The sequence below is a fragment of the Motacilla alba genome, chromosome 5 (assembly GCF_015832195.1).
Source record: "Motacilla alba alba isolate MOTALB_02 chromosome 5, Motacilla_alba_V1.0_pri, whole genome shotgun sequence".
Lineage (NCBI taxonomy): Eukaryota > Metazoa > Chordata > Aves > Passeriformes > Motacillidae > Motacilla > Motacilla alba.
In genome coordinates, this window is record NC_052020.1 from 51295435 (window position 1) to 51321766 (window position 26332).

General features: G+C 39.6%; 1 protein-coding gene across 1 annotated transcript in view; it reads left to right on the forward strand.

Moving 5' to 3' along the window:
* DYNC1H1 (dynein cytoplasmic 1 heavy chain 1) overlaps positions 1 to 26332 on the forward strand; it is a 44999-nt gene that overhangs the window by 2708 nt on the left and 15959 nt on the right. Inside the window, exons 2-48 of the mRNA XM_038137832.1 lie at positions 16 to 103; positions 696 to 869; positions 1098 to 1353; positions 2269 to 2455; positions 2639 to 2910; positions 3020 to 3247; positions 3715 to 4791; positions 5119 to 5298; positions 6217 to 6366; positions 6664 to 6810; positions 6957 to 7097; positions 7230 to 7406; positions 7519 to 7629; positions 7712 to 7831; positions 8065 to 8304; positions 8809 to 8964; positions 9331 to 9444; positions 9993 to 10103; positions 10183 to 10392; positions 10772 to 10918; positions 11144 to 11310; positions 11996 to 12169; positions 12878 to 13043; positions 13124 to 13312; positions 13395 to 13583; positions 14261 to 14543; positions 15939 to 16039; positions 17521 to 17680; positions 17944 to 18187; positions 18387 to 18570; positions 19065 to 19277; positions 19448 to 19686; positions 19787 to 19943; positions 20335 to 20562; positions 20801 to 21031; positions 21143 to 21283; positions 21525 to 21758; positions 22353 to 22559; positions 22657 to 22778; positions 23137 to 23302; positions 23539 to 23702; positions 23964 to 24093; positions 24870 to 25003; positions 25261 to 25375; positions 25497 to 25658; positions 25735 to 25949; positions 26036 to 26240. Coding sequence (XP_037993760.1) covers positions 16 to 103; positions 696 to 869; positions 1098 to 1353; positions 2269 to 2455; positions 2639 to 2910; positions 3020 to 3247; positions 3715 to 4791; positions 5119 to 5298; positions 6217 to 6366; positions 6664 to 6810; positions 6957 to 7097; positions 7230 to 7406; positions 7519 to 7629; positions 7712 to 7831; positions 8065 to 8304; positions 8809 to 8964; positions 9331 to 9444; positions 9993 to 10103; positions 10183 to 10392; positions 10772 to 10918; positions 11144 to 11310; positions 11996 to 12169; positions 12878 to 13043; positions 13124 to 13312; positions 13395 to 13583; positions 14261 to 14543; positions 15939 to 16039; positions 17521 to 17680; positions 17944 to 18187; positions 18387 to 18570; positions 19065 to 19277; positions 19448 to 19686; positions 19787 to 19943; positions 20335 to 20562; positions 20801 to 21031; positions 21143 to 21283; positions 21525 to 21758; positions 22353 to 22559; positions 22657 to 22778; positions 23137 to 23302; positions 23539 to 23702; positions 23964 to 24093; positions 24870 to 25003; positions 25261 to 25375; positions 25497 to 25658; positions 25735 to 25949; positions 26036 to 26240 — 9206 coding nt within the window. The remainder of the gene's footprint in view (positions 1 to 15; positions 104 to 695; positions 870 to 1097; positions 1354 to 2268; positions 2456 to 2638; positions 2911 to 3019; positions 3248 to 3714; positions 4792 to 5118; positions 5299 to 6216; positions 6367 to 6663; positions 6811 to 6956; positions 7098 to 7229; positions 7407 to 7518; positions 7630 to 7711; positions 7832 to 8064; positions 8305 to 8808; positions 8965 to 9330; positions 9445 to 9992; positions 10104 to 10182; positions 10393 to 10771; positions 10919 to 11143; positions 11311 to 11995; positions 12170 to 12877; positions 13044 to 13123; positions 13313 to 13394; positions 13584 to 14260; positions 14544 to 15938; positions 16040 to 17520; positions 17681 to 17943; positions 18188 to 18386; positions 18571 to 19064; positions 19278 to 19447; positions 19687 to 19786; positions 19944 to 20334; positions 20563 to 20800; positions 21032 to 21142; positions 21284 to 21524; positions 21759 to 22352; positions 22560 to 22656; positions 22779 to 23136; positions 23303 to 23538; positions 23703 to 23963; positions 24094 to 24869; positions 25004 to 25260; positions 25376 to 25496; positions 25659 to 25734; positions 25950 to 26035; positions 26241 to 26332) is intronic.

A 26332-nucleotide genomic window follows, 5' to 3' on the forward strand; every position in this document is an offset into this window, starting at 1 on the left:
TATATTTTTTTGCAGAGGATGTGGGAGATGAAGGAGAAGAGGAAAAAGAGTTCATTTCCTACAGTATCAGCACTGACATTCATTATGGAATAAAGTCAAACAGGTGAATTAGTAAAATAGATCTTAACATTTCTACTCTATATATGTAAAACTTGTATAAGCAAATTTACCTACTTTACCTACAAATTTACCTTTGGTTTACCTGTTGCTTTCAGGCAGTGTTTTTATTCGAGCTCTTCAAGGCAGAGGCTCTGATAAAGAAAGGGTGTGTCATGAGGCTGAAAGGAGTGGACCTAGGACTTCTAGCTATGGGGTTAAAGAAACAAAGTTTTATTAATTTTGGCATACATGCAGCTGTAACGTATGCAACTTGGATTCAGTATTCTTTGGTTATGTCTGTTTGTTACATATTTGTCACTTATATTGAGGCATATTTGACTCTGAAGCTTTGTAAAATGTGTTTTGTCTTTAGTGTGCCCCTATTTCAGAGTCCTTATTGATAGCTCAGCTTGCTTGTTGCTGAAATGTAAAGAAGTATTTATTTGGAAAACTTGTATTCAAGTCTCTTAGAAGAAAGATTTTGAAGTATGATGATACAGACTGCCATTTGACTCCTAAAGTTGCAGTCATATTTAAGCTATTGTGTCACTTAAGTGTCAGATGATTGGTTAGTAACTCTCTTCTCTGTTCCTTAGCCTGGCGTTCATTAAACGTACAGCAGTGATCGATGCCGACAAACCAGTGTCCTCCCAGCTCAGAGTGCTCACTCTCAGTGAAGATTCTCCGTATGAAACATTGCACTCTTTCATTAGCAATGCTGTTGCTCCCTTCTTCAAGTCCTACATCCGAGAATCTGGCAAAGCAGACAGGTAATTCAGTATAAATACTGCATTTCTGTGCTAATGAACCAAAGTAAGTGTTTCATGATTTTAAAAAAAGTAACAAACAACAGTGACTCTGCAAGGTGAATCACATGAATTGTTGAAGCACACAGTTGGTATGATGCTGTTGCTGACTCTGGGAAAGCAGTTTCAGGTCTAAATGTGTTATGTATGGTTTTTGGTTTGCCTTATATGGAAACATCTGTGCTTTTTCAGGGATGGAGATAAGATGGCTCCTTCAGTTGAGAAAAAGATTGCAGAGCTTGAAATGGGCCTCTTGCATTTGCAACAGAATATTGAAATTCCGGAGATCAGTCTGCCCATTCATGCAACCATTACTAATGTTGCCAAGCAATGTTATGAACGTGGAGAAAAACCAAAAGTTACAGATTTTGGTGAGAAGGCTGAGGATCCATTATTCCTTAATCAGTTACAGTCTGGAGTCAACCGCTGGATTAGAGAAATACAAAAGGTAATAAAATAAAGAACAAGGGGAAAAAAGCAACTAAGTAATAAGAACCTCTGTTTATCTTCTTCACAGTTTAGCTGGTAAAATGCTGCTTGTGCTGGATGCTCTGAAGATCTCAGACCAGGTTTTTGAGTCACCAGAGACATTGGTCTTAATTAGTCTAAGTCTAGTCTAAATTTAGATTGAGCCTAGTCTAAATTTGGAATCTAGTCTAAATTGTTCGACAAAAAAACAAGAGTATGACTTTGTCTTACATATTGTAATAGACTCAAGTAACTGGTAGTAATCCTGTGAATTTTTTAACTGTTCTTCAGATCTTTACAGCACATTGAGAGGAACACATCTGATTTGGCCTGTTTAGTTATTTGCTCGTGGTGCATCCACAACCACTTCACAGTGGTTACTCTAGCCCCATCTTGTAACCTCATACTTCCACCTGTTACTTTTCAAAAGATCTGCTGTTCTGCTGGTGTTACTCAAAAGCAGCACCTGAGATACTAGTCTGGCTTTTTGCCTCTGTGTGCACAGGAAACACCTATTGCTCATGGAAAAGTGTTTTCTTTTCTTGCTTAAGGGCATAAAACATTTGTTATCTTGCCTGGCTCGTCTGCCTTTAACCAGAATACAGACACTGCTGAGGAAAGTAGGCAAGGTGACATTTTTAGACTATGCTGAAGATTATTACATGAGGGTCCTAAAACCAGCCTTTGGGATCTCTGGAATTACACTTGTCACATGTTGTATGCAGTTCCTACAATTTTCAAAGAATGAGTGCCAAAACTGTCTGAGGTTGGGTTATTCAAACCTTGCAGTTGTTATGTGTTTCAATTATATTTAATAACAGCAAGTTTTTACAGTTGAAGCAGATAAATTAAATGCTTTTCTCTCTCCCTTCTCTTTCTCTATGTTACTTTGAAGGTGACCAAATTAGATCGAGATCCTGCATCAGGCACTGCATTACAGGAGATAAGCTTCTGGTTGAATTTGGAAAGGGCCCTGTACCGCATTCAGGAAAAACGTGAAAGTCCAGAAGTTCTGCTGACTCTGGACATTCTGAAACATGGCAAACGTTTCCATGCAACTGTCAGCTTTGATACTGACACAGGTAAAATATCTGTTCAATGACATTTTTCTCAAATGTCATGCAGGACTTAAACTGTTAAAAAACCTTAACATTGTGGTGCAAAGAGCAGTGCTGTTTAGAGGAACCTTGGACTAGTGGACTAGTTAAACATAGAGATTTTGGTCAATGAAATTAAAAGTTATATTCAAAATCTTTTCCATATAGGTCTGAAACAGGCGCTGGAAACTGTGAATGACTATAATCCACTAATGAAAGACTTTCCACTGAATGACTTGCTGTCTGCTACGGAGCTGGACAAAATCAGGCAGGCCCTTGTTGCAATATTTACCCATTTGAGAAAAATCAGGAACACAAAATACCCAATCCAAAGGGCATTGCGTTTAGTGGAGGCTATTTCAAGAGATCTGAGCTCTCAGCTGCTTAAAGTGTTGGGAACCAGAAAACTGATGCATGTGGCCTATGAAGAATTTGAAAAGGTATATTCATGGCTTTGTGATATTGGTTGCTGTATTTTTGCATTGGACAGTGACTTTCAGGAAGCATTTAATTTGGGAGTTAAAGTTCCTGTTCTAAAACTTTTTTCAGGTAATGGTTGCATGCTTTGAAGTATTCCAAACCTGGGATGATGAATATGAGAAACTACAAGTTCTGCTGAGAGATATCGTGAAGAGAAAAAGGGAAGAGAACCTGAAGATGGTGTGGCGCATCAATCCTGCTCACAGGAAGCTCCAGAGCCGTCTTGATCAAATGAGGAAATTCAGGCGTCAGCATGAGCAGCTGAGAGCAGTCATTGTGAGAGTCTTGCGACCTCAGGTAATCTTGGTTGTTACGAAACAGAAAATCTGTGTGGCTTCTTCAAGAGTGTTACTTGAAGTTACCAACACAAATGTAGTGTAACATTCACTTTCCATGTTTAGTTTTGAACCCTTGCTAATAGGCTTAGCTTTAATTCGGACTTGATTTGCATAATACGTGCTCATGTTGATAAACGCAGCAAGGCTAGACATAACACAGAGAAGATTAATAAATGTTTAAATCCTTGAATTTGGCTAAACCACAGTGGAAAATGAGATTATGCTGCACAGTAGTGGAAGTTTGTAAAGTAACTGTGCTGCCCTGTTCCTACTGGAAGTTAATTCTGAAGCATGACTGAAAGTTTGTTAAGAATTTATCACTGATTGGTAGGGGGTTTGTGCAATATTTTTTAGAACCAAGTGCATTTTGCTACTTCCAGGGAAATTTTGAAGTATCCAACTCACTAAAATGTGATTCTAATATAGGTAACGGCTGTTGCCCAGCAAAATCAAGGAGAGGTACCTGAACCACAGGATATGAAAGTAGCAGAAGTCCTTTTTGATGCTGCAGATGCTAATGCAATTGAAGAAGTCAATCTTGCTTATGAGAATGTTAAGGAAGTAGATGGATTAGATGTTTCCAAAGAAGGTACAGAAGCCTGGGAGGCAGCAATGAAACGCTATGATGAAAGAATTGATAGAGTTGAAACAAGGATAACAGCCCGTCTGAGAGACCAGCTCGGTACAGCAAAGAACGCCAATGAAATGTTCAGAATCTTCTCCCGCTTTAACGCCTTGTTTGTCAGACCTCACATTCGCGGCGCCATTCGTGAGTACCAAACACAGTTGATCCAGCGTGTGAAGGATGATATCGAGTCTCTTCATGACAAATTTAAAGTACAATATCCACAGAGTCAGGCGTGTAAAATGAGTCACGTTCGTGACTTGCCTCCTGTGTCTGGGTCTATAATTTGGGCGAAACAGATTGACAGGCAGCTCACCGCTTACATGAAGCGTGTGGAGGATGTCCTTGGCAAAGGCTGGGAGAACCATGTGGAAGGTCAGAAGCTGAAGCAGGACGGAGATAGCTTTCGCATGAAGCTCAACACTCAGGAGATCTTTGATGACTGGGCAAGAAAAGTTCAGCAACGCAACCTCGGTGTGTCTGGTCGCATTTTCACCATCGAAAGCACTCGTGTTCGAGGTCGAACTGGGAATGTCCTGAAACTGAAAGTCAACTTCCTGCCAGAAATAATTACACTTTCAAAAGAAGTCAGAAACCTGAAGTGGCTCGGTTTCCGTGTCCCACTAGCAATTGTCAACAAAGCTCACCAAGCAAACCAGCTCTATCCATTTGCTATTTCTCTCATTGAAAGTGTCCGCACATATGAGCGAACATGTGAGAAAGTAGAAGAGCGTAATACTATCTCACTGCTGGTCGCTGGCTTGAAGAAAGAGGTGCAGGCTTTGATTGCAGAAGGAATTGCACTCGTCTGGGAATCATACAAGCTTGATCCATACGTTCAGCGCTTGGCTGAGACTGTCTTCAGTTTCCAGGAAAAGGTTTGTGTTGTCTGTCAAAATCTGCAAAACTTTTACATTTGTAATTCAGTAATGTGTGGTTATCCAAAAGCATTATTGTATAGCTGAGAACCAGTTCTGCAGTTCTTGATTTAAGTAGCTGATTGAGTCAGCACAAATTGGCCAACTGGATGGATCTTTTAGTAGTGCTAAAATTGTGATCAGCAGTACTGTTTTGATTTGATAATGCTAAAATTGATGGATTGCTGCATCCAAATAAAGATATGTGATTAACCATTACTGAATAATTATTGTTTCCTTTATCTAACCTGTCAAACTAAACATCCCATTTTTCCTGAACTATCTTAGGTGGATGATCTGCTCATTATTGAAGAGAAGATAGACCTGGAAGTGAGATCATTGGAAACCTGCATGTATGATCACAAGACTTTCTCCGAAATCTTGAACAGAGTTCAAAAAGCTGTGGATGATTTAAATCTTCATTCATACTCAAATTTGCCAATCTGGGTCAATAAGTTGGATATGGAGGTAGGTTTGAGATTGAGGAGTAGTATATGTTTAGAGGTAACATTTTATTCAGGTGCAAAATATGTTTTGATTATTGTCTTCATAGTCACCCAGGGACACTTTCTTTATAGTCACACCAGAGACTAAATTCTCATTCCCTGAAAATTTCAGTGCATTTTTGCTATGCAGAAGATGCAAGACCTTTGTTGGGGTTTTTTTACTGTAGAAATTTGGGATCATTTCATTCAAGGGGAATTTTGTTTTTTGAAGAAAAAAAGTTTGATACAGTTTGAAAGCCTAGAGGATGCTGGGGAGCAAGGTAGATAAAGAGTGGTGGAAATTTGCTGTCCTGGCAGCAAAGACTTGTTGCCATCATATTGTGTGCTTCTGCCTGTTAAGTTTCAAGTTATTGGTCACTAGGCCAACTTCAATATGGTTAAAATTGTTTAATTACATTAAAGTCCATGAGGATGAGGAGAAACTTTGAATTACACCCAGTGCAAATTTACCAAAACTCCTAAACCTCTTAAATCATGGAATAGTTTGGGTTGGTAGAGACCTTAGGGATCATCTAGTTGCAGCCATGGGCAGTGATGCCACTGATTTGGTAGCTCAAAGCCCCATCCAGCTTGGCCTGGAACACTTCTAGGGATGGGGCATCCATAACTTCTCTGGGCCACCTGTTTCAGTGCCTGACCACCCTAATACCTAATCTAAATCTCCTTTCTTTCTAAGCCATTATTCCCTGTCTTACTGCTACAAGCCCTAGTAAACAGACCCGCCAGTTCTTGTAAGCTCCTTCTGGTGCTGGAATGGCTTAGTAAAGGAGCACTTGGTACTTTTAGGTGCTGTAGTGTGCCTGTCAGAATATACTGGTAGTGGGGATCTTCATGCAGTGAATATGCAGGTTTTTCCTCCAATGTGTCTCATTTTCTTTAGATTGAAAGAATCCTGGGTGTTCGTTTGCAAGCTGGACTTAGGGCCTGGACTCAGGTTCTTCTGGGACAAGCAGATGACAAAGCAGAAGTTGACATGGATACAGATGCTCCTCAAGTGAGCCATAAGCCTGGTGGTGAACCCAAGATCAAAGTAAGTTTTCCTGTGGTTTTTTTTTTTTTTTTTTTTTTTTTTTTTTTGCATTAGATTTTTTTTTGTCGGTTGGTTGGTTAGTTTTTTTCCGTATTGTCAATTAACTAATGCAGAAATTATTTCTGAGGCCTATATGGTAGATAAATATTTCTTCTTGCATCTGTTTTTGGAGAAATATTTTCCTCTTTCCATTTAAGTGCAAGTGGAATTTTAAAAAGTACTTCTTGAAGTCCAGAATTCTTGTCTATGCATAGCAGTATCTGCCAGTAAAATTGGGTGTTCTTACTATTTCTGCAGAACATTGTACATGAACTAAGAATAACCAACCAGGTGATATATTTGAATCCACCAATTGAAGACTGTAGATACAAACTTTACCAAGAAATGTTTTCTTGGAAAATGGTAATCCTGTCACTGCCAAGAATTCAAAGTCAGAGATACCAGGTAAGTGTAATGTAACTGTATCTAAGTCTGAGCATTTGCTTTCACTTAGTAATTAACTGTCCTCAATATATTAGTGTGTTCATCTAAACACAAACCTGAGTGCCCTGGAAATTGATGTATATCATGAGTGTAACTGTTGTTCTTAGGTTGGAGTGCATTATGAGCTGTCTGAGGAAGAGAAGTTCTATCGTAATGCATTGACAAGGATGCCTGATGGCCCTGCAGCTCTGGAGGAGTCATACTCAGCGGTCATGGGAATTGTGACTGAAGTGGAGCAGTATGTCAAGGTAGGTGGCTGACAGGATATGATGGAACAGCTAAAATTAACATGGACTTTCAGTTTTCCTGGGGGCTGGGGGGAAACACATGTTTTGGAATATACTGGAGAAGTTCTGAACACTGTGAAATACCTCCATTAGGTTTGGCTGCAGTACCAGTGTCTGTGGGACATGCAAGCTGAAAACATATACAACCGTCTTGGAGAAGACCTGAATAAGTGGCAGGCCCTTTTGGTTCAGATAAGAAAGGCAAGAGGAACATTTGACAATGCAGAAACCAGAAAGGAGTTTGGACCTGTTGTCATAGACTATGGCAAGGTGAGAAATCGTGACTATTCCTTGTGATAAATGAATAGAATTTCAGAATAGGTGTTTAACAGAAAATAGCAAGGGTAACAGATTACTATTATGTAACGTTATTCACTTGCAGGTACAATCAAAGGTGAACTTGAAGTATGATTCCTGGCACAAGGAGGTGCTCAGCAAATTTGGCCAAATGCTTGGTCAGAATATGACAGAGTTTCATTCACAAATTTCTAAGGTAAGAAAAGTCTTAATTCCAGTTTTTCACTTTCAGATCAACTGTTGTAGAATGCTAAAACACTAATTTGTGCCCTTAACAGTCCCGTCAAGAGCTGGAGCAGCATTCTGTGGACACTGCTAGCACATCAGATGCCGTGACGTTCATCACATACGTGCAGTCCTTGAAACGTAAAATCAAACAGTTTGAAAAGCAAGTTGAGGTATGTTTGTTATCTTTTGCTAATGATTCTGACTTGTGGAAATGTCAGGCTGAGCTCATAAAGTGCAGCTTCATCATAATCATAAAATGATATTCAAATTCTCTTAAAAACAGATTTGAACTTATATTCTGAAAAATCCTGTGAGGTCTATAGTGAGCATTTATTAAAGTGTGTTTATGTAGCCTTGCAGATTAAGTTTTGTCTTTTTAACTTAAAACCACTGTGTCTTGTAGCTTTATCGCAATGGTCAGCGCTTGCTTGAGAAGCAAAGGTTCCAGTTCCCTTCCTCTTGGCTGTACATTGACAACATTGAAGGAGAATGGGGTGCCTTCAATGACATTATGCGTAGGAAGGATTCTGCCATTCAACAACAAGTAGCAAATCTGCAGATGAAAATAGTTCAAGAGGATCGTGCAGTGGAGAGCCGAACAACTGACTTGCTGACAGACTGGGAGAAAACAAAGCCTGTAACAGTAAGTAGTGGTTAATGTTCAGTAAATGAGGTAGATTTTCTGCATTCAGTTTGTTTTTATGCTTTTTCTGCAGTTTTTTATTTTAGGTGATAGTAAAAGTCTTTTTAAGGGTTCTATAATAACCTGCCAATGTGTTGATTTTTGGCAATAGTTGCAGAGGAAAATTCATCCTTAAGACGTAGGCCTCTCTTAGGTGCAGAAAAATAAATTGCTTCATTGACTAAGGGAGCTTTGTCTGAAACAAATCAGAGGTATGCATGTAGGAGGATTCAGAAGCAAGCTGCTTTTTACTTTTTTTTTTCGTGAAGTACTTTTTAGTAAAGCAAAAAACTGCATGTAAAAACGAAATGAGACTTATTGTGGAATAGCATGTTGTCTTATTGTCAGCAAAATGGAAATGCAAAAAAATGAGACAAACCAACATTTATATTTAGTTCCCACTTTTAACTTGCCTTCAGCGTAACTGTAGGAATATTGGCTTAATGTATTGTGTGCAAACTTTAGGGAAATCTGCGTCCAGAAGAGGCTCTTCAAGCTCTTACCATTTACGAAGGAAAATTCGGCAGGCTGAAGGATGACCGTGAGAAGTGTGCCAAGGCCAAGGAAGCTCTGGAACTTACAGATACTGGACTGCTCAGTGGCAGTGAAGAGCGCGTCCAGGTACAACCTGCTCACCCATCTGGTTGCCAGTTTTGGATAAAAATGTTTAGTTCCATTGTTTTCTCCCTCAGGAGAGTGACTTGTAGTGTGTGCTGTACTAATATCAGGGCACAGTCTCCACACTGACTCAGTTGTAGCCTTCAGAGCTTGTCTGTGATCTCTTTCCTGACTGTTTTATTCTTTTGAAACTTACGTGTGCTGAGATGGAAAATTTCCTCTTGGTCACTTGCTGTTGCAGTTCTGTTGAACTGGCAAACTATCCAAAGGTTTTTGATGGATTAGAAGTATTTAGTTTAAGTCACCCATGCTATTGACTTTGAAGAAATGAGGAATAACTGCTGGTGTTTGATACATTCTTTATTACAGGTAGCCCTTGAAGAGCTGCAGGATCTCAAAGGTGTCTGGTCTGAACTCTCTAAGGTCTGGGAACAAATTGATCAAATGAAAGAACAACCCTGGGTCTCAGTACAGCCTCGCAAGGTACTTCACTTTTGTGTACATGAACAATATAACTGCCACAAGTATTTAGGTACCTTTTTCAGTATCTTGTGAGCATGTTTCTTCTGAAGTTAAGAATAAAAAATATTCGCAGGATTGTCATAATTTAAGTAATCTTACAGGGAATTTATGCAGCTTCCATAGTTGGAGATTGGACTGCATCTGCAGAGAAGAAACTGCTGTTTTTAAATAGTCTGTTGGACCTCATTAGAGAAACTTCATTATGCAGTTGGGTAAACAGCATTGATTTTAGTTCAGTGCTCAGGGGGTAAAGAGCAGAAAGAACACTAATCTATAAACTAACTGCCTGTGACAAGACTGCATCATGAATCACAGTCAGACCAATAAAATTACATTCTCAGCTGTAGAGTAACCACATCTTAGGCAAACAAGGATAACAATGGTAAATGCTGTCCTGTTGCTAATGTCTCATTAGAGAGAGTTTTCCATAACAAATGTATAGATAATTTGTATGGTTATGTGCACAGGACTTGTAGAGAAAGATTTCATTGCTTTTGTGTTACTGACAGCTTCGACAAAACTTGGATGGTCTGCTGAACCAACTGAAAAACTTCCCTGCCCGTTTGCGACAGTACGCCTCCTATGAGTATGTCCAGAGACTTCTGAAGGGCTACATGAAGGTAACTTGCACACATTTCTAAAATGCACGTGGTTTATATTCAAGTTCAAAGATGTAACTTGCTTTCTTTTCTTCTGTAGATAAACATGTTAGTTATTGAACTGAAATCCGAGGCACTTAAAGACCGACACTGGAAACAGCTGATGAAGAGGCTTCATGTTAACTGGGTTGTCTCAGAACTGACCCTGGGCCAGATCTGGGATGTTGATCTACAGAGAAATGAAGCAATTGTCAAAGATGTTCTGCTTGTGGCTCAGGGAGAGATGGCTTTGGAAGAGTTCTTGAAACAGGCTAGTATCAGCCCTTGGATGTATGCATGTAATAACAAATCTGAGGGTTGCTGTTAAGTGGCTACTTGTGTAGTAAACTTGTCACTCTAAGCTCTTGAAACAAGTGCCAAGACTCCATGGTTTGCTCTGTTTTGGGGAACAGTTTAAAACTTTGTAAACTTCCTCTGATGAAACTTGCATTATTTGAGAAAAGCAATTCTTGGTAGTGACTGCAAAGATCCCACCTTGAACTGCATCATGGTCTCAATATTGTTAACAAAAGCATAAGCGTAAAGCCAGAATCTTCAGGTAAAATCTGACTACTGTAATACATTTCTACTTTGTAACTATGTTGGAGGAAAAATTATTGATGTCAAATCTTAAACACCTTTTTCTTCAGATAAGAGAAGTGTGGAACACCTATGAGCTGGACTTGGTCAATTACCAGAACAAGTGTCGTTTGATTCGTGGATGGGATGACCTTTTCAACAAAGTCAAGGAGCACATTAACAGCGTGTCTGCTATGAAGCTGTCACCATACTACAAGGTAAAATGGAGAACAAAGCTAAAGAATTTTTGTTTGTTTGTGCCTTCTCCTTCTGTTTAGTTTATATTTTTGTAAGCAGGAACTATATTCACCGTTTAAAGCTGACAGACTGTTAACTGTATAATGCATACTTTGTAACTCCCAAAAATATTTCCTCTAGTAATTATTAGTAGACAAACACTTTATAATATTAAAATGAATATTAATGTAGTGTTTAAACTTCAGGTGTTTGAGGAAGATGCCCTGAGCTGGGAAGATAAGCTGAACCGTATCATGGCACTCTTTGATGTCTGGATAGATGTCCAGAGGCGGTGGGTCTACTTGGAGGGTATCTTTACTGGCAGTGCAGACATCAAGCACTTGCTGCCTGTGGAGACCCAGCGGTTCCAGAGGTAACTTTTTCATTTTGTTGTTTTTTTGCCTCCCTTGGGGCACCCTGTGGGCAGGCCTGAAACCTTATGACTCACTGTAGCACTCTGAGTTGAAATACTGGCTGCATTCTTACCTGGTCCAGCTGGATTATAGCTGCTGTAGATACAAGTTCATCAAGCAAAGAGGTGCAACTATGGCAGAAAATGTTTGTAGTAAACGGGCTGATGTACAATTTTTAGAAGATGATTTGGAGTCAGGTGGTTTTCCTTGCTAGTTCCTGTCAGTTACTTCAAGGGTTTTTCTGGCATTGTGGCTGCAACGAACAGGCAAATTTCTGTTGCTCCAGCCTTTAATCTCACCCTTTAAACATTATTTACTTCCTCTCTTTTAAGTTGGTCTGATAATACTTACTCATTCCACAAACTTCCAGTCAGATCAAAGAATTAAGATTTATGTGTCACTTCAGGAAGTAAAGATAAGTAGATCTGCTCTGGATTTGGTAGATTGAACACTACAAAGAAGTGAGATTTTGTTGTTGAGGGCTTGAGGTGGATAAAGAATAATTTGGGGAATTTAGGCTTGTGTTCTCTAGAGCTGCTACAGCCATTAGAGGTGGAGTGGTCATTCAGAGACAAATAACTTTGGTGTTCTGTAGGCCTGTGGTTACTGAGTTTGCAGTAATGTATTCTGTTATTTTACTTGCAGCATCAGCACTGAATTCTTGGCACTCATGAAAAAGGTGTCCAAATCTCCACTTGTGATGGATGTTCTGAACATTCAAGGTGTGCAGAGATCATTAGAGAGACTGGCAGACTTACTTGGGAAGATACAGAAAGCCCTGGGAGAATACTTGGAAAGGGAGAGGTCCTCTTTCCCTCGGTAAGCTGTTGACTCCTGAAGTAACCTGATGTTTCTGTGCAGGAATTGGTGTACTGCTCTGTAAAACCTCTACCAATTCTTCCATGGTGCATATATATGAGGTGTTATTAAAATATGTATTGAGACTATTTAAATATGTATTGCCTATATACATAATTCAGTTACAGCTACTTCTCTGGAAGTGTGGCTGAAACTTCCCTTACTTGCTCATCTGTGGCTGGTTTCAGGATTTGGTATTGCCTAAGGAACCATTGCAGCTGATTTCTGTAAACTGAAGAGGTTCTTCTGCCATTTGATTGAAGGACAGTGTCTAAATTGTCACAGTCCAGTATTTAGGTCATTGATTTTGACTTACCTGTAGTCCTCAACTAGTTTGTCACTTAGCATGAGAAAATAAGAGTGAGGAGTTCTTCGTGCCTGACAGGCAATTCAATCCCACACTCTACTGTTGGTATTTCAGAGATGGATAAGTAAAAAAAATTATCCACACTATGGAGCATGTATGCACTTCTGTATGGTACAGACCACATGAACCTAAAGGTAGCACTGGGGTATAATTGCTAGCAAAATTGTGGTTCATGCACTCTTGCAGTATTGAGGAAATGATTGTCAGTTACTTCCATGTAGTGGCCATTGATGAAGCATAAATTATAAATTAAAAGTGATAGTTGAAGTTCTGATATAGATCTAATTTTATGTGATTAATAGGTTCTACTTTGTTGGTGATGAGGACTTGCTTGAAATCATTGGAAACAGCAAAAATGTGGCCAAGTTGCAGAAACACTTCAAGAAAATGTTTGCTGGAGTCTCTAGCATTATTCTCAATGAAGACAATTCTGTGGTTCTTGGGATATCCTCACGTGAAGGAGAGGAGGTACAGCTGCAATATTTCTTTTTAAATAAAATTCTGAAAATAAGTGGATGTGTGCTGACTCAAACCTTTTATTCTTGTAGGTGCTGTTCAAAACACCCGTCTCCATCACAGAACATCCCAAGATCAATGAGTGGCTCACTCTTGTTGAAAAAGAGATGAGGGTGACCCTTGCTAAATTGCTTGCAGAGTCTGTTACTGAAGTAGAAATCTTTGGAAAAGCAACTTCAATTGATCCAGCAGTCTACATCTCTTGGATTGACAAATACCAGGTATTAATGTGGAACACTAAAGTATACTGCAGCTTGGTTACTTCAGCAAGGAAAACTGTCTGATGAGGATTTTTTTACACAGGCTCAGCTTGTTGTGCTGTCAGCCCAGATTGCTTGGTCTGAGAATGTGGAGTCAGCCCTAAATGGTGGAGGAGGAGACAACAGTCCTCTCCAGTCTGTGCTAGCCAATGTTGAGGTCACACTCAATGTCCTGGCAGACTCTGTGCTGATGGAGCAGCCACCCCTTCGCAGAAGGAAACTGGAGCACTTGGTAAGTAAAAATTTCCTGTCCTCTTCAGGGGTTACAGGTGAGCATTTTAGAATTTTAATTGAAAAATTGATCAGTCTAAGACTTACTATTCCTCTAAGAAAAGATTTTGTGTGGTTTAAACAATTACATTAAGGCCTGATCCTTAATGTAGGTGGTGGTAGTTTTTCACTCTAGTCAGCTTAATGCATGATATCATATTATATATTGTCTCAGTGAGTTGATCTTCAAACTGGTTCTTCCAGGTATGGAAGTTACTGGGTTTTTTCATTCAAATGTGAAATGTGTCATTAAGTTGCTTATTGTTGTAATCATAATATGATTTTGTTTGTAGATAGGGGTTGGAGGTGGGGGGAGAATTAAAATGAGCCTGGGTTATTTCTAGAGGGAAATACCTGGTTTCTGGCAAGTAAAATACCAAGTTCAGTAGTGTAATGGATTAACAGGCTGACTGGGCCAAAGTGCTTTGCTGTAAACTAGGAAAGTCATGAAGAGTAGTAGGCAACACTTAATTTTGGCTTTTTAGCAACAGATTTTAAATGGGAGACTGGTTTTAGGTCATGATTTCTAAGTGATGACAGTTCACTGTGCTAATCTAAGAAGCTGTGATTCCTGTCTTTATTAGCCTGACTTTATTGGCTTGTATTGTTGTGGTGTTAAGGAGTTACTTCCTTCTCCAGATCACTGAGTTGGTGCACCAGAGAGATGTTACAAGATCACTGATCAAAAGCAAGATTGACAACTCCAAATCCTTCGAGTGGCTCAGCCAAATGCGGTTCTACTTTGACCCAAAGCAGACAGATGTGTTGCAGCAGCTCTCCATTCAGATGGCAAATGCCAAATTCAACTATGGCTTTGAGTACCTTGGGGTTCAGGATAAGCTGGTACAGACTCCTCTCACTGACCGCTGCTACCTGACAATGACACAAGCCCTGGAGGCAAGACTTGGAGGATCACCATTTGGTAAGTTTGTGAGACAAGTGTGTAAAATTCTTACCTTCTCTAATATATATGAGAATGAGTGGTTTAGGTCACTTAAAGAATGACCAGTGAGGAATCAGTAAAGGCAGGTTTAAATAGGAGTTTGTAAAAGCACAACCAGTTGTATGGCAAAGTTCATTCTATTACTTACTTTATAGATAAAGCACAAGGAAAAATCTGATGAAAAAAAATCTAAAATGGTATATGTGGAGACTGGGGACACAGAAGGAAACGCAGGGACAGCAGTAAGGGATGCAAAGGGGTATGGGAGACTACTGCTGGGTCGCAAGAGAGTGAAGTCCCCTGCCAAACTTAGCTTCAGACTGGATCAAGTCAAGGTCTAAAGGATTTAGCAAAACTTAATTATCTAATCAATACAATAATAGCAGTACTTGAACAATTGATTAATTTTTTAAAAAAATATTCAGTAGGATTTTCTGTAAGCACAGCAGTAACTTGACAAAAAGTTTAGATTAATTATGGACCTAAATTGGCAACATTCATAAGGCACACAGACATGAAGTATGTGCAAAGGTATACCTATGAAAAACTCCCCTTAAGTTCAGTGAAATACATCAGATGCCTTTGCAGCTCTCCAGAAATGAAGGGTTGGGTCTCAAGAAGTGGGGTATATCAGTCCAGGTTCCGTTGTCACCTTTCAATGGCAATTCTCCATTGCATACTGGAGAGATCACAAGCTCCAGGAGGCATCCCACTGGGAGGGAGATCCTGTTCTCAGCCTGCTGCAGATCTCAGAACTCCACATCTCTCACAGCCTGCGGGAGATCTCAAAGCATCTCACTTAGGACCACTGTTTATAGAGTTGCAAAATTACTGATTTTAGTCATCAGTAAATTTTCATCCTGGCCACAATCCGATTTGGTGGTTACTGGGACTTTCCTTGAAAAGTCCAACAACAAAAATAGTATTCTACTTGCTTTGTTGTTCAGACAGAAAAAACCAGAAATCTCAAGGCTATTAAGTAGAAAACAGGAGCTTGTTAGACAGCAGAAGCTGTGGGAGCAGACAGGGTTTCTGATAAGCACAAGGGGAGCTAACTGCTAGTGTTAATGTAGGCCAAGGCCTAACAAGCATTCCTGAGATTGTAGTGTAGCCTAGGATGGAGTTTAGGGGGTGGACTGGGGAAAGGATGTGCATGCCCACAATACAGTGTTAATATGAGCATGCAGGACACTTTTAACTAAGATAGCAAAGAACAAAATGGTCTTCTGGGGGAAGTCAAAAGAGTTTTAGGTTTTGTTTGAACCGTCTTGATTGAACAGGCATCTTCAGAATCCACGTGCTGGCAGATTACTCGAATTGGCAGTGCTATTCAGATGATAAACTCTAAGCATGTCCATCTCATTTCAAAAACAGGTCCTGCTGGTACTGGTAAAACAGAATCTGTTAAAGCTCTTGGACATCAACTCGGCCGCTTTGTGTTGGTTTTCAACTGCGATGAAACATTTGACTTCCAGGTAAGCTGGTTGATTAAAACATTGTTGTCTTTGTTAACAACAAGTAGGAATCTCTTCAGAATCCTAAAACAGTTTATTTTCACTGTTTATTTTCAAGATGATTATGTAGAAGTCCTTACTGAGCTGGTATCTGTTGGTCATACAGAACCTCTGTAACAAAAGAATGCCTAAAGCAGAAGTAGGATGAAACATCACTAGAGCAGGGGTTCTGGGCTTTTGAACAGATATTTCTGTAACAGCAAATGGAGGGAAAGGAAGTACAGGGGCAGAGGCTTAAGAGTGGCTTTAGGAAAGTATCTTAAACTATGTAGTTTGCTTTGATAGTACTGGTTTAATGAGGAACAGATGAGAGTGTGAGATTACTGAAGTAGCTGTACTATTGCCAAATTATCCTTTACAACACAGATGGGCAGTTTACCTCAATGTGTGTTTCTTCAAAACTAAGAAAATTTATCCAGATATTTGAAGATTAATGACATCTTCAAACTGAGAACCAGATGAAATATCTCTGTAAACTGTAACACAGCAAATTATCTTTAAATGAAAACCTTGGTCAAGTGTGTAGATAAAAACCAGTATAAAACATGGACAAGGAATCACTAAAGTTTATGGACTCTGCCAGGTTGCCCATGTGTGGTTTTTTTCCTCTGCAGCTGTATTTTGACCAGATCAGGATTTCATTTAACCAACATTTGGCTTGTAGGGGTGACTGTAAGAAAACGCCTAGGGAGTATTAATATCCCAGATAATGTGATCCTCCTTGCCTGAGCTTCCTTCCTCCCTCTGACAGTTAGAACAATCAGCATGTCCCAGCAGAAGTGTATTACTCTTTCCTGCTCCAGTGAACCTTTTTTCATGTATCTTTCTCCCCTTAAATCCACTTGCACACTTGGTTCTATAACATCTTTACCAAATTGTTCCACTGTGCACTATTACTATGCACTTCATGAAAGGGCAGCTTCTTTTTGTCTTTTTTTAATGATTTCTAAGTTCTTGTAGTAGAAAAGACTGAATAATTGATTCCTATTCATCTGAATCTGGTTGATTCTAGACCTCCATCATGTTGCCTTCTACAGAATCTTACCTTAAAGTTTGTTCTTTGTGTAGAAAGGTTATCATACTCTGGCCATCCAGTTTGCTCTTCTGAAATGTTTTGTAATTCTTGTACCCTCCTTGCAATAAAGGACTAGAACTGCACCTGATATTAATGGTATCAGCAAACAAAACATTATGCAGTGGACTTAGTTTGCCTGTTTTGGAGCACACTGCAGTACAGTGTGAAGTAATAGGGAGCTATGATCTGTGGTTCTGTGAAGCAGTGAAAGCTGTACTTCAGAACCCTTTCATATGTCTTACAATACTGCAAATACAGTAACCAACAAATAAACACAGCTTCTTCCTGCTTTGGAGGCATTGTATAAAGTGCTCTTCTCTGATCACTCTGCCAATGCAATTGAGTGAATTTTCCCCTCTCCGTGCAGGCAATGGGACGCATCTTTGTGGGACTTTGCCAAGTGGGCGCGTGGGGCTGCTTTGATGAGTTCAACAGACTGGAGGAGCGAATGCTCTCTGCAGTTTCACAGCAAGTTCAGTGCATCCAGGAAGCCTTGAGAGAGCATTCCAACCCCAACTATGACAAGAGTATGTAATTCTTCTCTAACATTCTTCATGTCTTGTTGCCCAGCTATGTTTCTTGCAAATTGTGCAAGGATGAAGCTACTTTATGTCAAAACTTAAATATTTGATGTAACTTTCAGCAGGTAGAAATTTGTATTGTTTGAGCTGCAGTACTGGAAAACCTGCTGTCTGTTACTGTAGGAGACTAAAACAGAATAATGTATGACTTCAGTTCTCAGAGTGATGGATCACTGACTCAGGTACAACTAAATGCACTCTCTTTTCAGCTGCAACACCCATTACCTGTGAGCTGCTGAACAAACAAGTCAAAGTGAGCCCTGACATGGCTATCTTCATCACCATGAATCCTGGCTATGCAGGCAGATCCAATCTGCCTGACAACTTGAAGAAGTTGTTTCGTAGCTTGGCAATGACAAAACCAGACCGTCAGTTGATTGCCCAGGTCATGCTCTACTCCCAAGGTTTCCGTACTGCCGAAGTTCTTGCCAATAAGATAGTACCATTCTTCAAGTGAGTAACAAGTTTGGCTGCAGTCAGTAGTAATAGAACTTATTGTTCAAAGCTGTAATATTCTTTGCACCTCACTAAGCACATTGTGCAGCAATCATTTGAAGAAATAGTTTCAAGTAAAGAATGACATTTACTGAGTGTTGGTTCGTACTGAGAATCAAATTGTATTTTGTCTCATTTTGTCTCTTGTGCTTCTTAGGCTTTGTGATGAGCAGCTGTCCTCCCAAAGTCACTATGATTTTGGCCTGAGAGCACTGAAGAGTGTGCTGGTTAGTGCAGGTAATGTGAAGAGGGAGAGGATTCAGAAGATAAAGCGGGAGAAGGAAGAGCGTGGGGAAGTCGTTGATGAGGGAGAAATCGCTGAGAACTTGCCAGAGCAAGAGGTAATGTGTGTGCAAAGTTCTTTACTTCTGTGATAGAGGGTGTACACTAAACAAAGAAAGTCACCCTTCAGTGTTTACTATTAAGTATTAAGCCATGTGAACAAAATAATGTTAGTTTCCAAAGGTAATTTGATAGCTTAAAAGCACCAAGTTAAACATGACTTCTAAGTCCATGAATCAAAGTGAAAAAATGATTCATATGAGGTGGTGCATCCATGACATTTATTGCTGCACAGCATCTCAGCAATTAATGCCAAAAGCATAATGAAAAGACATAAGAAGGACTTGTATAAACTGAAAATCACAGGAGATCACTGGGTAGTTCCAAAGGTGAAACCACAATAAAAAAAAAACAAAAAACAGTTGTTTTGATTAAGACTACCCTGGTCTGGTACTTAATCAGTAAAGTATTTAGTGAAGTATTCCTTGTAAAACACGTTTGGTAAAGTGAACTTAACAAATCTTCAATGAAATGTGACTCTCTCTCTCTGCAGATCCTGATACAAAGTGTATGTGAAACTATGGTGCCAAAACTGGTTGCAGAAGACATTCCACTGCTGTTCAGTCTCCTTTCTGATGTATTCCCTGGAGTACAGTATCACCGTGGAGAGATGACAGCCTTGAGAGAGGAACTGAAGAAAGTGTGTCAGGAAATGTACCTTACCTATGGTGATGGAGAAGAAGTTGGTGGCATGTGGGTTGAAAAGGTAAAATATAAAACTGAAAATGTGCAGTTGAAGTTTATGTATAAGACTGAATTTCCTATTATATTATGGAAAGTTGAAAGCTTCTAGATTTTTCTTGTCTTAAACAAGCTATACCTAAAAGCTTAGATTACCTGCTGAAGTTAATTGGTACATTATTTTTTGTGTCACAGGTTCTTCAGCTGTATCAGATTACACAGATAAATCATGGTTTGATGATGGTTGGTCCCTCTGGAAGTGGAAAGAGCATGGCCTGGAGAGTACTTCTGAAGGCCCTTGAACGGCTGGAGGGTGTAGAAGGTGTTGCTCACATTATAGATCCAAAAGCAATCAGCAAAGATCACCTCTATGGTACTTTGGATCCAAATACCAGGGAATGGACAGATGGCTTGTTTACACATGTCCTGAGAAAGTAAGTCTTAATTAGCACAAATACAAAATGGCTGGTACATTTGTGCCTAGGATAAACTCGCCTTAATTCTCTCCTTCAATGAATATTTTCTTTAATATAGAATCATAGACAATGTGAGAGGTGAACTACAAAAACGTCAGTGGATTATCTTTGATGGTGATGTAGACCCTGAATGGGTTGAGAACTTGAACTCTGTTCTGGATGACAACAAACTTCTGACTCTGCCAAATGGAGAACGTCTCAGCCTCCCACCAAATGTAATATTACTTTTTTAATTGTGTTTATGTGCTGTTTATAAGCTTGTTGGTTTAATTTAATATGTACTAGTGTTGTGCCTCTTTCTCATCTCAAGCAAAGTAACAGTGAGTTCAGATTGTGGTTTGCTGGAGTAAAGGGTTTTTGTGGAAACATTTCATGTTATGCTTACTCTGACCCTGTAAGACAAAATGTGAATTATATAAGTCTTATGGTAAATTACAATAATGATGAACTTACCTTAGGACAGTATAATGCTGATGTTATTATTCAGAACCTAAATGCAAATCTGCATATTTTAAAAGCTTTCTGTTTTTTCAGGGAAAAGGTGTTTGTATTGTTTTGGTTGATTGTTTTTACACCTAAGTGTTGTTTTAAATTTCTTTTTTTCAGGTGCGTATCATGTTTGAAGTACAGGATCTGAAATATGCCACTTTGGCTACTGTGTCAAGGTGTGGTATGGTCTGGTTCAGCGAGGATGTTCTCAGTACAGACATGATATTCAATAACTTCCTGGCCAGACTAAGAAGCATTCCTCTGGATGAAGGTGAGGAGGAAGCTCAGCGCAGGCGAAAGGGCAAAGAAGATGAAGGAGAAGAAGCAGCATCCCCAATGTTGCAGGTATAACTTACATTTTATTATGGGATAAAGTAGTAAAAATGCTTGTATCACAGGTACACCATATGTAGAATTTATGACAGCCTATCATAGGAAAGCTGACTTCCTCTTTACATATTTTTTCTTTTTTTTTTTTTTTTTTTAATATGAAGCATTTCAAACCTTAAACAAAATCTTTTCTTTCTGCCTGGTAGTCAAATGAGAAGCAAATGCTTAGAGCAGTGTTTGTCTCCCCCAACAGATTCAGAGAGATGCTGCAACAATAATGCAGCCATATTTCACATCCAATGGCCTGGTGACCAAGGCACTTGAACACGCTTTCAAGCTGGAGCACATTATGGACCTGACGCGCCTGCGCTGCCTGGGCTCTCTGTTCTCCATGCTGCACCAGGCCTGCCGCAACGTGGCCCAGTACAATGCCAACCATCCCGACTTCCCCATGCAGATAGACCAGCTGGAGCGTTACATCCAGGTAAAGGCAGTCTGCTCTTAAGTGACTCCTGTGTTTGCCTAGATTTGAGTTACTCACTGGGCTTTGTTCCATTACTCTAAAACAAATGGCTGCTGCTGTTGTTTCTCACAGAGGTACCTGGTCTATGCGATCCTGTGGTCTCTTTCTGGAGACAGTCGTTTGAAAATGAGAGCGGAGCTGGGCGAATACATCAGGAGAATCACCACTGTGCCACTGCCAACTGCACCCAACATACCTATAATTGACTATGAGGTAAATCTTTCTTGTGCTAGAAATGTTGCTCTTTCATTTTCTTAAAAGCTTGCTTTAGATTTTGGAGGGAAACCTGGAGAATAAACAGCTAGACTATCTTAAATTTTACAGTTTCACACTTCAGCAAACAAACTGCTTGTTTAAATAAGCATCAAATTTGATGTCCCTTTAAAAATGAATTTAAATAAGGTTGAGCTGGATTCCTGTCCTAAATTGTCTAATCATGGTTTTGTGTTTCTAGGTGTCCATTACAGGTGAATGGGTGCCATGGCAATCCAAAGTTCCTCAAATTGAAGTTGAAACACACAAAGTTGCAGCTCCTGATGTTGTAGTGCCAACTCTAGATACAGTTCGCCATGAAGCATTGCTGTACACTTGGCTGGCAGAACACAAACCTCTGGTGCTTTGTGGACCACCAGGTTCTGGAAAGACCATGACCCTCTTCAGTGCTCTCAGAGCTCTGCCTGACATGGAGGTACACGAGAGACTTCTGTGTGTGTGTGTGCACATGGGTGTGTGAATTACAGATTAGTACCAAGTCTTTAATCTTTTTAAGATTAAAGATAGCATGGAATTTATTTCCTAGCCGAAACTCAGTGATAGCTTCACCTCAGTCAGTCATGTGTATATATAGTAAAAAATAAAAACCATGTTGAGAATACAAGTTCATTTCTCAAATTCCTTAGCCTAAAGCTGCTTTCTTCTTTTGCCACTTCAGTAACAGAGGAGCATTCCTGCATTCAGTATTTAAAAATACTGTGCAAATGTTTAAGAATAGCTCTCATCCTTCTGTGTATTTAGGTGGAGTGACAGTTACATGAGGCTGTCATGTTCAAAATACAGGGCTGGGCAGGAGGCATTGCTGCATGGTAAATGGAGAACCTGCAGTGGGAAGCAAAGAGTATCTAGGCTGTATATGGCTGTATATATGTGGTAATATACATGTAATGTGGATGGTATATGTACTTCCCTTGTGAGCAGCCAAACATACCTGTTCCAAGGACTCCTGATGCACTCTCTTTCAGTCCTTAGTGTATTTTAATTTTTTCTTCCCTATACTCTTTTTAAGGTGGTTGGACTCAACTTTTCAAGTGCTACCACTCCAGAACTGCTGTTGAAAACTTTTGATCACTACTGTGAATACAGGCGTACCCCTAATGGAGTGGTGCTGGCTCCTGTGCAGTTAGGAAAGTGGCTGGTGCTGTTCTGTGATGAAATCAACTTGCCAGATATGGATAAGTACGGCACACAGAGAGTCATATCCTTCATTAGACAGGTTTGTTTTTCTTTGTAATCAACTGTACCAGAACAGCTACTTATAGGGAGATAAAATGTTCCACTGATTTGATTTTATTTTTACGTTTTTGTTCCAGATGGTGGAACATGGAGGATTCTACCGTACATCTGACCAGACATGGGTGAAACTGGAGAGAATTCAGTTTGTTGGTGCATGTAATCCACCTACTGATCCTGGAAGAAAACCTCTGTCACACAGGTAATGTGTCTAGTAAATTCTAAGTAACAATGGAATAGGAGTAAAAACCGAAGCATTGGTTATGTAATCTGTTCTTAATACACTTATTTAACAACAGCTGTGCTGAAATTTTGTTCCTTGCCTTTGCACTATCTGCTGCTTGGTTCTTACTGTGACAGCCCAGCAGTGGACTTAGTATTAGGCTGTTGAATCACTTATCTGAAACACTTGGGAATGGGAGCAATCAAACCAACTACAGTTGCGGCTGATGGTTTTGAATCAAGCAGTTATTTAATTTTGGCAAAAGATAACAAAGAGAATACAGATAGTAATTTGACTAATTTTACTTTCTATACTGTGTAATGTGCTTATCTTTCAGATTTTTACGACATGTTCCTGTGGTTTATGTGGACTATCCTGGACCAGCTTCACTTACTCAGATATATGGAACATTCAACCGTGCAATGCTGAGGCTGATCCCATCACTTCGCACGTATGCAGAGCCTCTCACTGCTGCTATGGTAGAATTCTACACGATGTCTCAGGTAACTTGTTAAGTGCAACTCCAAACTCCAGTTAGAATGCTTTCTTCTATGCTTCATTTAGCATGTGTTGTTAGCCTTTCACATAGATAATATGTGTACAAGAGCTCAACTAATTACTTGAGTTCTGGCAAAAATGACTGAATTATGCTGTCACAGTAATATCTTGCAATGCCAAGTCCTGTAAAAAATACGGTGCATCTTTGAGATAAAGTAGCTAATTGAGTTTAAATTTTTAGGAGAGATTCACTCAAGACACGCAGCCACATTACATCTACTCGCCTCGTGAGATGACTCGGTGGGTGAGAGGTATATTCGAGGCGTTAAGACCACTGGAAACCTTACCAGTTGAAGGCCTTATCAGGATTTGGGCCCACGAAGCCTTACGTCTCTTCCAGGACAGGTAAATTCATGAGCTGAGGAAGCAAAACCATAAAAAGTTGCCTACTCTTTGCTAACTTTCATTAGAACATCAGACTAAAGTGTACTTTATGGTAAATAGCTGGAATACCAGTGAGAATATTTCGTTTCACTGCAGCTTGACTCTCTCAGGAGTTGTATCTGTACAAAGCAAAGATACACTTCAGTCATAGTGCTGCCATGTGGTGTGATTGTATCCTCCCATTACAGAGGACTGTACTCACTGATTTAATTCTTTATCCAGACTTGTGGAAGATGAGGAGAGACGCTGGACTGATGAGAACATTGACATGGTTGCTCTGAAACACTTCCCCAACATTGACAAAGAAAAGGCTATGAGCAGACCTATCTTGTACAGCAACTGGCTGTCAAAGGCAAGTCAAAATTTGAGAAAAAATAAACCCCAAAATTAAGTAAGTTAGATGTAACTGAGCAATACAGCTCTTATGACCATATTAAAGTGATAATCGGTGCCCATGATGCTGTTAAATTCATATCCAAGAAATTTTTAATGTGATTATCTGAAGTGAACTCTGCCACAAATTTAATAGCTGTTATACCAGGGATGTTATTGTAAGAGCCACTGTGGAATGTAAAGGCAGTATAAAATAATATATGGTGACACTACCAGGTGACAGTTACTCCTTATGGAATCTCTTGGATTAGGCAGTGACCCTTGAGCAATACTGATATTACACATTTTCTGGTGACCTGTTTCTTATAATCTGAAGTGATCCATCTGGGTAACTTGTACAAATCCTGGTGAGTTTAGGCAAAAGTCCACCTAGCTTGCTACCCATCTCTCACCAATAGTAAGTGACTAGAAAAGGCTGTTTAAAATAATTGGGGAAGGGATTTAGTCTGTAGTGCTACTTCCCAGTCTCTTTGGTAACTGGCACCACAGGCTCAGCCTATGGTAGGTTTAGTAGTTACATTACAGTGTTTAAACCCCATGTTGCTACCTGTGGCACTCTAGGCAGTGGACATGTTCTTGTGCAAGTTAAATGAGTACAATGCTCTTAAGCTTTTGTAAAGGATTGCTACTTCAAGTATTCTAGTAGTTCTGCTTTGGCATACTCATAAATTTACCCCTAAGCAAATTCCCTTAGTCTTAATTTCTGTACTGTATTAACTGTATTGGTTCTTTTAGGATTATATTCCAGTGGATCAAGAAGAATTGAGAGACTATGTGAAAGCCAGGCTTAAAGTCTTCTATGAAGAAGAACTTGATGTACCACTTGTCCTGTTCAATGAAGTCTTGGATCATGTGTTAAGAATTGACCGGTAAGTTCAGACTTCCATTGCTGCTCATATAAGCAGTATGTAGAGTTACTCTAAACCAAAATAACCTCAGTACAGAGTAAGAATGGAGCATGGTCTCGTTGATGTCTATAGAAAATATTCTGCCAATCTCCAGATAGCAGGATACTATCTGGAAGTGTGTGTCAGTTTTGGTACTACCTTGAAGCTTAGATGTTCTAGGAATTGCTTCAGTAAGTTGCTAACACTTATCAATCACACTTGGTTGTGTTCTTTTTCAGAATCTTCCGTCAGCCACAGGGCCACTTGCTGCTAATTGGAGTCAGTGGAGCAGGGAAAACAACCCTGTCAAGATTTGTTGCCTGGATGAATGGTTTGAGTGTCTACCAAATCAAGGTTGGTGTGCTAAATTTACTTCTAAAATCCTGTAAGTCAAAACTCCCACTTATATATTGACCCCTAAAATCGCATTAAAAGCTAAATCAAAATGTTAATGACCAATGTAAACTTTTACCAGGTTCACAGAAAATACACAGGTGAAGATTTTGATGAAGACCTTAGGACAGTATTGAGACGCTCTGGTTGCAAAAATGAAAAAATAGCTTTTATTATGGATGAGTCAAACGTCTTGGATTCTGGATTCCTGGAGAGAATGAACACTCTCCTAGCCAATGGAGAGGTAAGAAGATTTTAAATAAATTTTTTTTGCATCTTTTTACAACTATAAGCTACAACAAAACTATCTTTTGAATTAGGTTCCTGGTCTCTTTGAAGGAGACGAATATGCTACCCTCATGACTCAGTGTAAAGAAGGAGCACAGAAAGAAGGTTTAATGTTAGATTCACATGAGGAACTCTACAAATGGTTCACCAGCCAAGTTATTCGCAATCTCCATGTAGTGTTCACTATGAATCCATCTTCTGAGGGCCTGAAGGACAGGGCAGCTACCTCTCCTGCACTCTTCAACAGGTAATTGCTGCATATTCCAACATATTTTACAGGTACCATTAAAACACTACTTTTGGGGAAGTCTTCACAAATGCTTTGTATTTCAGATGTGTCCTGAACTGGTTTGGAGACTGGTCAACCGAGGCACTGTACCAAGTTGGCAAAGAGTTCACAAGCAAAATGGATCTTGAGAAACCAAATTACATTGTGCCTGATTACATGCCAGTTGTGTATGATAAGCTGCCACAACCACCATCGCACAGGGAGGCTATTGTTAATAGCTGTGTGTTTGTTCATCAGACTCTTCACCAGGTATGTTATCAGACTGCTTAACTTACACTCACCTCATGGCATCATTCACCAGTTTCCTAAAAACGATGATCCTTGGCATCCAGATACATTTT